General features: G+C 33.5%; 1 protein-coding gene across 1 annotated transcript; it reads right to left on the minus strand.

Annotated features, from left to right (window-relative positions):
• Nucleotides 1-5,331: 5,331 nt before the first annotated feature.
• On the minus strand, nt 5,332-9,875 carry LOC132617814 (protein trichome birefringence-like 43). The gene is made up of 5 exons (XM_060332885.1): nt 9,492-9,875; nt 8,720-8,891; nt 7,166-7,341; nt 6,878-7,036; nt 5,332-5,893 (listed from the first exon to the last, which is right to left on the minus strand). Exons 1-5 carry the CDS (start codon nt 9,779-9,781, stop codon nt 5,638-5,640), a joined length of 1,053 nt encoding a protein of 350 aa, XP_060188868.1. The 5' UTR covers nt 9,782-9,875; the 3' UTR covers nt 5,332-5,637.
• Between the last annotated feature and the right edge of the window lie 3,312 nt (nt 9,876-13,187).

Genomic DNA, 13,187 nt, shown 5'->3' on the forward strand with positions numbered 1-13,187 from the left:
GTTGCTGAGTCATCTAGTTGGTTTGTTTTTAAATGATCTTGATGTCCTTTTAACTCGACCACTTACCATTTTTAGCGTCAACGTCCTAACTACAATGCACATATAAAGAATATAGTTCTCAGAATTCACACAACACATATAAAATGGGTTTCGAGTTCAAGCCCTATTAAGTGTGAAGTCGCTTTGTTAGGTAGCATTTTACTACTAATGTGGGATTTTCTGCCACCAATCAGAATTAGTAGGACCCCAATATCAAGACTGAACACAAATGAGGAATTGAAAAATAAAATAAAATAACACACATAAAAGTGGATTTTCATTTTGGAAGTCGTACTCTTTCTAATTATCTAATTTCCCAACAATTTGTTGCCTATGCCTCTCAGGTTATTGAATGTTTGTTCCTTAAGCCACTCGCTAAAGCTGGACATCATATATATACAATTATGAGCAAGTGGGGTTTTATATTATCCACCCTTTTAGCTTGAGCAGGAGGAGCTAAGATTTTGTACTTTATGGGTTTTAAATCTAGAATAGCGATATCAGATATTAGAAATGAAATTTTGAATTTAATTTGTGTAGATATTAATGAATTTTTTAATACAATTTAAAGTTTGAACTAAAACTACTAAGCTCTGTCTAACCCGTACCAAACCTTCTACCTCCGCCCCTAATCTTGAGAGGAGTGTTTTGGTCCTTTGGAGTGGTCTATCTAATCCAAGTCGATCTTGGCCTATCTGACCTTGAGCCTATTGAAGATATAATTAGGATTTAAGTGGACTACTCTACCCATCTTATTAAAATTTTGTATTGAATGTTCAGATTATTTCACATGATATCAGAGTAGAGCCTATTGAAGATATAATTAGGATTTAAGTGAACTACTCTACCCATCTTATTAAAATTTTGTATTGGATGTTCAGATTATTTCACATGATATCAGAGTAGACAGAAATTTTAAATTCGAGTTTCATCACTATTCATTATTAAAAGTGAATTTTCGCGTGCTAGGTAAATAAAAAAATTAAACCCACACATAAGGGAACATGTTAAAACTTAAAAGTAGGATCAAGTGGGTTACGTCACTCATTGCCTCAGCTTGTTGAGTTTGATACTCAAATTATTTCGTAGAACCAAGCCATCATTATTTCAGCTGGTCGGGTTAACTCAAGTTAGAAAAGCACTTAGACATTTTTGTGTAGCATTGGGTCAAGCTGCTTTATCTTTTCATGCATTCCATCCGTCCCAAATTAATAGTTAAAGGGCAGCTCGGTGCACTAAGCTCCCGCTATGCGCGGGGTCCGGGGAAGGGCCGAACTACAAGGGTCTATTGTACGCAGCCTTACCTTGCATTTCTGCAAGAGGCTGTTTCCACGGCTTGAAATTCTTCACCATTTAAATTTAATAATATTTTAAAATATATCCTTTCATCAAATTGGCATGAGAAAATTTGCAATTTGTAGTACTTTTGTATAGTTTTTAACATCAAAAATTTTAATTGCAAAATGTTAAGTACATCTAATTCAATTTAGCGCTTAAAATTAAATAAATTTAACTCTTAAAAAGCAAAACATGACAATTAATTTGAGATGAAGGGCATATTGCTAACCAAGTAAGATCTTGATGGAAGGAGTACTTATTTTAAATAGCATTAATTTGATGGAAAGAAAATTAAGATGTGAAAGTGAAATACCGACGCTGTCCTTCTATTGACAACTTAGAGTCAAAGGTATGTGTTATGGCTTGATGTTGAGACAGATCTGTCAACCGTTACTTTTAATGCTAAGTTGCTAAACAATAATAGCCTCTTATAGGAGAAACGAATATTACTATGAGAACCGGTCAAACTCGTTACAAGACACATCACACACATAAGTTTACGCGTTATGCGTGCATGGTCCATGTTGGGCCAGTGCATCGCACGAGCATAGTTTGCCAGTAATAGTATAAGTTCTAGTCCGTCCAATCGAATTAGGTGTTGTATAGTAAAACCTTATTTAAAGTAAACCATCCAAGTTCATGATAGTAACTATAAATACTCTTTCATTCTTAATTAAAAATCTTGGATTCGAACACTAAGTATAAGATGTTTTCTAATAGAGAGCGCTCTTTAGCCTTTCCACCCACGGAACTTCCAAGCCGAATCAAATTAGTAGCGTCTAAAAGCAATTACAGAACACCCATTGAAAAAAAAAAAAATACTAGCTTTTTACTAATTATAGTAAAGCTTTTCAGTATAATCTTTTTAGGCCACAAATAGTGGTGAGTTGTCCTTGGTCTAAGTAGGTGTTTGGACACGTGGTTTGAAATAGGGGTGGGCATTCGGTCTTTGGTTTGGCTATTTCGATTTTGATTTTTTAAAGGTGGATACTGAACACCGAACCAAACTAGTTCGGTTCGGTTCTTTCGGTTTTGGTTTTTTGAAGTTCGATTCGGTTTCGGTTTTTTTAATTCGATTTTTTTGATATGATATTAGAAGCAATTCCATTTACACTAATTCATATTCTCAAAAGCAATAAAACATCAAACTGATAAATTGAAATCAAAATCAAACAAACAGGATACAAAAGAACAGAAAACCATAACCATGATATAGGATTACTAGGTGTTATATACATACAATAAGAATAATTAAGAAAATACATAAAGGACATACATTAATCCTAAAAACCCATCCTAGTCACCTTCCTTTGTTAAGGATATTTGATTTTCTCAATTGGAGTGAAAAATTAGGGATACAAAAGCAAACGAGGGCTTGTTACAATTGGGTTTTTTTTGGGCTTAAACTTAATGGGCCTGGACTAGTTTAATTTTTTTTGGGTAATGTATTAAATTTCAGTTCTTTGGTTCAGTTTTATCAAACTTCGGTTGGGCTATTTCGGTTTCGGTTTTTTGAAGGTGCACACCGAACACCGAACCAAACTAGTTCGGTTTGGTTCTTTCGGTTTCGGTTTCTTGAAGTTTGGTTTGGTTCGGTCCGGTTTTTCAGTTTTCGGTATTTATGTCCAGCCCTAGTTTGAAATCGTGTTTGAACATGCATTTCATCTCATGATTTCAAACCATGGTTTCAAAAATTTTAAATATAAAACTTGACCCATAAGTTTATATTTTGAAAAAAAAGACCCATAAGTTGGTAAATATTTTTAACCATTATTTAAATGCGCATGCTCGGCCTGAAGAAATTGTTCGTATCATGTGGGAGGATTATATTAAAGAATAGTTTCATTACTATTCATTTTAAATTTTCATTTTTATTGAACTAAAGTTTGATCAATTAATATTGTTTTTTTTTTAGAAAGACCTTCTAATAGCGTATTAATTTTGTTATGAACTATGACTTACTCATTTGGTAAGATTGTATAAGAATTAGGAATGTTTTGATAGTTTTCACAACTTGTGGGGTTTTTATGTATATAAGAAAAAGTACAACTTAAAATATCCAAATTGCATGTCCGAACATGGTTACAAACTATGTCCAAACGGCTCCTAAGGCTAAAAGATTGGAGTTTTTTCTTTTACGCTCTTAAATTTCATATCTTAGCAAACTAAGATGCATAAAATGAAACAGACAGCGTAAATAACTGAAAAAAATTAGAAGCTCTTTTCAAATTGATAAGTCTTCTAAAATACTCCATGCAGTCCAAAATAATTGAGGTTTTAGCTTCTAAAAGTTGGTCCAAAATAATGGATGTTTCACAAAATTAAGAATGTATTTACTTCTCTTTTCCAAATTTGTCCTTGACACATTCCTATATCCCCATGATAATTATGTTAACCTAAAAAGAAAAGAAAATCATAATACGTATCTTGGTTAAAAGCCCTCATAATTTTTAGGAGTTAGTGAATTCCTTAATACATGTGCTCAGGCTAAAAACCTCAATTATTTTGGACCTGAGGGAGTACTCTATTAAGAAGTATTCCCCCGTCTCATAATATTTATCGCATTTTTCATTTACAAGCTCATTAAAGAAAGCATTTATAAGAATAACATTTTGACTATTTTACTCTCTTAACATATTTCATCATGTTCTCTCTCCTCAATAAATATTTACTTTATTAATGATGAAACCTCTTAAATGCTGCTATGTGAACTCACAGAATCAACCAATTGATGTAATTAATACAAGGGTAAGATGGGAAAAAGCTACTTAATTTTATTTTGGTAAATAAAAATGAAAAATATTTTGAGACAAATTAAATATTTTTAGTAAGTGGGATAAATATTTTGAGACGGAAGGAGTATAAATAAATGTTTTTTTTCTTCTTTCTTCGTTTGCATGATTGCATTGCATGGGGAATATTAAAGTTGCACTTAAGGGCGCGGTGTTAACTCTTACTGTCCAAAACACGCTTATGATTACGAAAAGAGAAATTAGAGCAAGAAGGTTGGCACGAAAACGCGTTTGTCATATAATTAAGTCATCTTGTTAATTTAATTTTGAATTAACTAGTCAATTTTTCATAAATATATTTCTATTTTTTGAATAATTAATGCATGCTTATTCGACGGCGTGGGATTCTTTGTGTCATTGAGAAGATTAAGATTCTTCTTCCTGATGAAAAAAATTAATTACGAGGTTAATTAAAAATTGTTCATTTTGAAAAGTTCATTGAGACTCTGAGAGCCGACGACACTGATAAAGACTAACATGTTTCAACTTATTAGCTGGCAAATGACACTTACTTGTCTGCTTTGTTGACGTTGACCAGCACTCCATAATAAAACCAATAAATCTAGAAGGGTCAAAATCAGATTCACACCCCTCCACTCAAACAGAGTTCAGATCATTTTAAGGAAGCAAATGAGAGGATTATTCATTTTGTTTTAAGCACAAATAAACAAAAAATAACCACCGATTTTCGGAACTATATTAAGATTGTATTGTTACTCCGTATTTGGGGTATTATACTTTTAAAAAAAAGTCTTAATATAACATATTTCCTACATAAAGGGACAAAAATCACACATTTACATTAACGAAAAATTAAATGTGTTGAGTCATATATTAAAAGAACTGAAATAAGAATTTACACATAGCTGATGGACCAAAAATGTTATTGTCCCTATAGAAAAGATGTATTAAACTTGAAATCCCAAAATAATAGGAGAAAACACAATTATCCTAATCAGCCTAGCTATCAAAGAGGAGTTTGCGTTATATTTGAATTGCGAGGATCTCGGCAACTTAATCATCTAACTTAGAGTTTGAAGTTAGCGGAAAAGTTTCATTTTGTGCCTCACACAACTTATAAGACCTCTTTTGGTCTCACAAGTAGGTGGAACCACCGATCCAGTATATGTGGACCCAAAAGTTAAATTCAATGAGACTAAAAGAGGCCTCATACAAGTATTGTCAGTGGTGTAAAGCATAAAGTTTTCTGGATGTAGGAGGTTATAAGCAATGTCTTTCATCCAACAATAGCCAAATTAATAGCCTATATGGTCCTTGGCACCTTGCTATTGCAAGCCAGCTAGCTACTCATTTTATTATCATAAGAAAAAGATTTTTTTTTTTTTTTGCCTCAAGCAATTGTGTACGTAAGCTTATTGATCTGACTGATACAACGGGACAAGAAATTGTTCTGAATTTCCAAGCAAAGTGTTAATTAGAAATAAAAATGAACAAAAATATACTAAAACTATGAAATAAGAAGGTGATAAAGGAGTTGATTCCAAGCATCAGGCACCCCAGGTAGACACCAGTGGATACAATCCATGCTATTGCTATCACCACTATAGATGGATTGATGACCGTCTGATCTGTACTGTGACAACCTCGTTATGTTGATCAAATGAATATATAATTTTGACATAGTTTTCAGAACTTTCTCCAGCTCTATTTCCGCTGGATGTACACTTCCTGAACTTTGCATTGGTCTTATTTTTCCTTTGCATCTGGATATAATCAAAATAAGATTTCAATTTCAAGATATTAATATAATTACCATCTTAAGGAAATTAAACAGCCAGTTAAGGATAATAACACTTCTCATTACGAAAAAACCACTATTTTCCCATTGAAATTTTCCATAGATTTTTCATTGAATGTCGGTTGGAAAAACCTAAATAGTAGTGTTTTCACATGGCAAAATTAGGAAGTTTCTCAGAGTTCAAATGGGAACCTGTTTCCCATCATGCGTTTTCTCCGTGAGGTGGTTCGGTGGGAACGAGGTGGGAGAATTATGTTTTATAACATAAATTTCCCACTGAATGTCAGTGGGAAAAATCTATGTTTTCTAGTAGTGTTTGGTCCCTAAGTTATTGATAGATTTCCTTGTGATATACTCCCTCCATCCCAATTTATGTGTAGTGTTTGACTGGGCGTGAAGTTTAAGAGAAAAAAAGACTTTTGAAAGTTGTGGTGTAAAACAAACCATAAAAATTTATGTGGCCACAAATCATCTCATTCAATTCAAGGTGAAACGAGAGGTGTAAAATCACAATTTCACTAAATGTAGAAAGATGTCATTTTGTTTAGAGGCTGATTAAAAAGGAAAGAATGACACATAAATTGGGACAAATAGAGTATAACATAACATAACATATTTAACCTTCGATAATTAAAATGTGATTTTTTGGACCCTTAAGGTAGAAAATGTGTCATATATGACTATTTATAGAACTATAACAGAGTTAAATATAGAATAACAATACAAACTTAACAAAACACATGTGGTGGAACAGTTAATAATTATAGTAGTAAATTGTGAATGTTTATAAGCAACAACACTAAAATCGCACAATTCAATTACTTGAAGGTTCAATGTGCTTAAGCAGATATTATTAGGACTAAAAGCAAAATTTACCAATAATTGAGGACGACTAAAATTACTATAAACCCACAAATTAAAATAGTTAAAAGAAAAAAATGAAAATTACCCATCATGGTCTGGAGAAACACCTTGAAAAAATACTCTTGTTTTTGTGGAATTAAGATTAGAATCAGCCCATTTGGCCCATGTATTTAATCCTTTCTTATAAAGTTCCATTCTGTCCATATCTTTGTACGTAATATTCCCTTCTTGAATGACATTCCAACTGCGAAAAAAAAGAAGAAGAAAATCTTGCATTATATGGATAATAATTAGTAGGACGTAATAAACATAGTACTATAAAGTAGTACAAAAAATATTATGAAAATGTTACTGTATATCATATGTATCTCACGTTTGTTTTATCCCTTTGCGATCCCACCAATGCCATGTATTAAAAACCAACACATCCATTTCTTTCAAAATATTGCCTGAACTGATGGAATCAATCTTGAGTACCCTTGAGCCTTTCTCCGTTACAGTATCAACAAATAGTGGAATCCCAAGGCACAATAGCCAAATATTGTATTCCTACATGTTCACCAAATATTTCATAAAAACTCATATATTACAAGAGCTAGATGTGTTTGAAAAAGTTGACAAAAGCATGAACATAAATATATGATGAAGAATTATTATATTTACTAGTGTATTTTAATATGTTATAGCAGGTAATCTATGTTATTATTCAAGTTATTAATCTCAATTTTTATGGATATTACATGTAATAATCTTTTGGTAGCACTTTTGTAATTCCCTATGTTATTGGTAAATTTTATCTATGTTTAGAGCTGTCAGTATGGGCTTGGCCCGCGAGTCCGGCCCAATCCAATCTTTTACTTAAGTAGGGTTGGGCTAGGATTTCTTTGACTCATATAGAAGTGAGGCTCAAAAGCTCAGTCTCTCTTAGCCTGCCAGCCTCAGGGGTTGGGCTGAGGCCAGCCCTTGAGGCCAGAAAAGAATAATAAATTAATTAATTTTAAAAAAATATAAGTAAATTAAACAAAAAGATAAAAAGTAATGAGAAAAAAAGAATATACTTACTACTAAGTAGTAAATTAGAAACTAGAGTAATACTTTTAGGTCTTAGAATTTATATTATGTTTAATTTCTTTTGAACGTGATCTGAATTAGTGATAAAAAATAATAATTTCTATTTGTTCTCTTAAATTTTTTTCTTCTATGATATGAATTTGCGCAAGAATGGTGTGGTAGAAAATTCTATTTCATATTGCAAAAGTTTCATATTCAAATTGTACCAAAAATCACTTAGAAAATGTTATTTCAGAAGATGAAAAAACTTAAAGGGCTGGCCCGTCCCAACCCGTGGCCTGCTTAGGGTTGGGTTGGGCTGCCATTTTGCAGGCCCTTCAATTAAAAGGGCCAACCCGTCCTAGCCTATTTAATTCTTAAAGGGCTGGGTTGGGTTGGGCTGGGCCAGCTCATATTGACACCTCTACATATGTTATTGATAAATTTTACTTTTGGTCCTTGTGATATGTGACTAAGTATAATTAATCTTTAATTAAATATAATGTGTGTGTGGGTTCTCGACATGTAGAAAATATGTGACATTTGACTTTTATAGAACTCATTACCATCAAATATAGAGTAACAAGACAAACTTAACATAATATATGAGTAATTAACTGTGGAGCTAGTGATCAATAATAATGGTAAACTTGTGAATTTTCAAAATTAAACGGATCAAAAGTGCACAATTCAATTAATTAAAGGTTAGTGTGTGCCTAATCAAATATTATATAGGAACTAAAATCATAATTTTGCAATAAATCAACGAGGGACGTACCCAAAGTGCTATTAACCCTTATCCTTTACATCAACTGATAGTGTAAAGAAATTTTTATACCGGCAGTGTAGAAGTTAAATTAAAAATAATATGGCTTACCAGGAGGGTGAATACATAAACCTTTCCAATTTTATCTAGGCTATACTTGGCTTGTGGTAGTGCAACATGAAGCATGCATGCAAGAGAAAACCACTGATTTTGTCCAAGTGAATCTCCAACAAACATGATGCGTTTCCCTTTGTATTTCAACACCAATTCGGTTCCATTAAATCTGTAAGGGAAAAAAAGCAATTACAAATTCAAGAATATTGATATCTTTAATTTAGGGTGTGTTTGGGGCAAAGAAAAATGTTTTACTGAAAAATAAATGATTTTCTTACTTATTTTTGTTATGATAAGTAATTAAACAGAAAATATTAACCCTAAGGCGCAATTATATATAATTTAATTTAGGGCAAAAATTATGAGAAGGACCTGAGTCAGTGGTAGGGGAGAGGGGTCATGGTGCTAGGGGTGGGAGGGGGGGTCGGAGTGTTGGGGGTAGTGGTGGAAAAGGGAGTGGGAGTGTGAGCGGAGCTGGGGGAGTGGGAGAGGGGTCATGGTGCTAGGGGTGAGAGGGGGGGTCGGAGTGTTGGAGTGGGGAGGGTGGAGTGTTGGGGTGGCGGGGGAAGACAATCCACACTAAATGCAATTTATTAAACTCGTTTTTCGTACTTCAATCAGAGAAGTCATATTCTTGATTTGATTTTTTTTAGGAAAAAAGTTTCAAAACATTTTGACCAACCAAACGTGAGAAAACTGGAAAACAATTCCAAACACCCTTAATAACCAATGAAACAATAAACAAAATTATTTCAGAAAAATCAATTACCTTGGCAAATTACATCCAAATGGCTGCCATCTATACTTGAAAAATTCTTTATCAGGGCGTCCATGCTTTTGACAATCAAATGTGTTCTCAATGAAGGGACAAGTTGATGAATTATAAAGAGGATATGATTCATCCAGAACCCAACTCCCTTTGTAAATATCACACCCCTTTGTTCCTACTAAACTTACCTCATTGAATTGCTTGGTTTTCGAATTCAAGAACAGAGAAAGTGAATAGATGGTTAAAAAAGTTGATACAATGGCAACGACAGATACAGAGTAACAAACCATGAGAAAAAGTTCAATATTTTTTAATTGTATCAATACTTTGATGTACCAATGGAGGAGCTTTAGTCTTTTGTATGTGTACAATATATACCTGAAAGGAAATGCATTAAATTCCTTTTGAAATCGATTCATGCATGTAGATAAAATAGTTACTTATAGAGGTTTCTTAATTTCTCCTCTATGCTAAACATTTTTCATGTAAATTTTTTACTTATTGATTTTTGTTTTATCTATCTATTCAATGGATATTGACGACTTGGTTAGGAAACTTATAACTTGTGTCATTAATTGCTAGTTCCACTGTTTGATTCGCATTACTAATTATAAGTATATGCTAATTATTGCTAATAAATTTTGGTCACCTTTTTTCCTATCTTCATTCAACATAGTTCATGCATAGTCTTCATGGTTTAAATCTTCTAAAAGTTTCTATGCAAGAATTCGAAAACTTTCCATTTTGTAATATAGCGAGAATAGATTAGATTGTAAAGTACGGTGTATCTAGTTTGCCAGTGACAGATCAAGAAGCCCACTTACAAGTTGAGGTGAACCTAGTAAGTTTTGTTTGGATCTTATATACTCCATATGTTAAAAATTCTACGAAGTATCTAAAAAATAATAATGCTAATATAGTTATTATTGCATTCCCTTGTATTATTAATTTGAGGTCGAGGTAGGAAATTATAAATTTCAAATGCTGATGGCAAGTTTCCTTTTCCACCTTTAGTTTCAAAAATGTTCAAACCAATTGATTGGATTAGATAGATAGTGATGGGGGACCAAAAAAAATTGCACAGATTGCCCTTCTTTTGGGGTGGTCTTTAAATGTTGCCCTCATATTTGTGGTCTTTAAGTTTTGTCCTTCGCTTGAAAAATAGCCTTATATCTGGTTCTGGGTTCGAATCCCCGCTCAGGTATAAATTAAAAAAAAATTGCAAGGCAAGGCTTGGGTCGCGGGTATGCCGGACCTGGCATACTTATGCCTTATGGACAGACTTTTAGTTAAGGCGCAGAAATTTTCCTTAAGATATAGTTTAATTATGTCTTACGAGGCAGAATTTTCCTTAACGCATAGACTTTGCCTTATAAGACAAACTTTTAGTTTTGCCTTAAGGAACAGTTCCGTCTTATGGGGCATACTTTTAGTTATGCCTTATGGGGCAGACTTTTAGTGAAGCCATAACTAAAAGTATGCCCATAAGACAAAACTTTTCGTTAAGGCATAAACTTTACCTTATAAGGGGGAACTTATAGTTATGTCGGGTCCGACATAACTTTAGTTGCTCCTTAAGAAGTGTATGTCGGGTCCGGCATACATGCTACCCAAGCCTTGCTTTGCGATTTTTTTTTTTAAAAAAATTTATGCCTAAGCGGGGGTGCGAATCCAGAACCTCATGATTTTTACGCGAAGCTCAGGATTCCAACGCGAAGGGAAAAAATTAAAGATCAACATTTTGAGGGCCAAAAACTAAAGACCATCCCAAAGGAAGGGAAATCCTGCGAATTGCCCATGGGGGAATTCATACTTGTAACACCTCGTAGCTTCGGGCGAAGGTTTGACTCATAAGATGATAATATAATGGAACCAATATGAGGGTTAAAGGAAGTGTTTTGAAAACTAATCAAGTCATAAGAAATGCCTTTGGGCAAAGCAAATTTGAAAGCCACTCTACGGGGCATGTTTGCAAGTGATTTTGTAAAAGGTCTTACTTCCAACGACCATAACCCCTTTATTAATTAGGAATTTGGGAAAACTTCCTAAATGAAAGTTGTAGCCCTTTGAAATACCTTTCCAACGGTATATTATAGGAGTCAAGGGTACATCTGTACAAAAAGTGATGGACATTTTACTAAAGGAGTACAGAGCAGTCCGTTCACTGGTCATGTTATACGAACTACTTATACGGTCTATATAATTTTATACAAACCGTATAAGTCGTCCGTACTTCGTGAAGCTCCAAATCGACGTTCTGTTTAGCCATGATAAAATATGGTCATATTATACGAACCGTATAACTTTATACGGACCGTATAATATGTCCATATAACTTCCGCCTCACTTTTGTATAAATTCAAGCCTTGAGTTCTTTTATTTCATTATTCACAATTCCAAGCCCTAGAAACAATCCAAAACATTAAGGTAAGTCAATCCAAACCCTTCCAACTCAATTCTAACATATACTCTAATCATCTAAGCAAGAAATCATTGTTCCTAAACTAGGGTTTTCAAGAAAACCCATCTCAAGGTTCAAGAATTCAAGATTTTGGAAATCTTCTTCAAAGTTAAAATCTTTAATTCAAGTTTGGAGCATTACTAGGTATGTGGAGTTACTATCTACGTGTGGGAACATCATTGTTCTTCCCTATGCCTCCTAATCTATAAAGTATGAAACTTTACAAAACTAGGGTTTCTATTCTATACTATGCTCATGATAACCCTAGGTCCATGTCTATGACTATATTATGTTTGAATTGCTATTATTCTATCATTGTGTTCTTGATACTCATTATGATTATTGAGAATCTGTCCGTAATCCATGAATTGCAAACCCATATTTTGTATTCCATGGGTTCTTGCATGCATGTTTTTGACTAAGAATGATTATTTCATGAATATCCTATATGTCTACAAGTTTTCATGCAATTAAATCATATAATTACTTTCATGCCGTGATACAAGAAATATACATGTTAAATACAAGTTATTTCATAAAACCATGCTACAAGTTATCTCATGAAATCATGATACAAGCTATGTTATAAGTTACTTCGTGAAATCATGATTACAAGTATGTTTACAAGTTATTTCACGAAAATCATGAGCTTCTTAGCCAACTATATTATCTTCATATTTTTAGGAGTTGCACGAATTACCGAGAAGACTCAGATAGCCTGAAACTATGTAGACATCGTAGGACAAGGATCGCTCCGCCCAATTAGGTTACACTGAATGGATCCATCAGGCACGTTACCACCTTATACCCTGGCAAGGTATGGGGGCTCTGCTGGTCCGACGAGGTACCAGACTCCATGTACCCACGTGGTGATATCACATGGTCGGTTTATGAAATGCTCTCCCTACATATCATGTTTTACTTATATTATATATATATATATATATATATATATATATATATATATATATATATATACCAATGCTCATGCTCATGTTCATGTTCAAGTTTTCGATTTCAGTTCTTATCATGTTATTCCATGTCCCATGTTATTTCTTTCAGTTTATTTACATACCAGTACATTCAATGTGCTGACGTCCCCTTTTATTGCCCGGGGGCCTACATTTTACGATGCAGGTACGGATTTACAGGACGACGCCTCTGCTTATTACGATCTGCACGTACCGGCTTATTGGTGAGCCCCATCTCATTCGGGATTTAGACATTGTCTTTTT

Source organism: Lycium barbarum, chromosome 11 (genome assembly GCF_019175385.1).
Source record: "Lycium barbarum isolate Lr01 chromosome 11, ASM1917538v2, whole genome shotgun sequence".
NCBI classification, from domain to species: Eukaryota; Viridiplantae; Streptophyta; class Magnoliopsida; order Solanales; family Solanaceae; genus Lycium; species Lycium barbarum.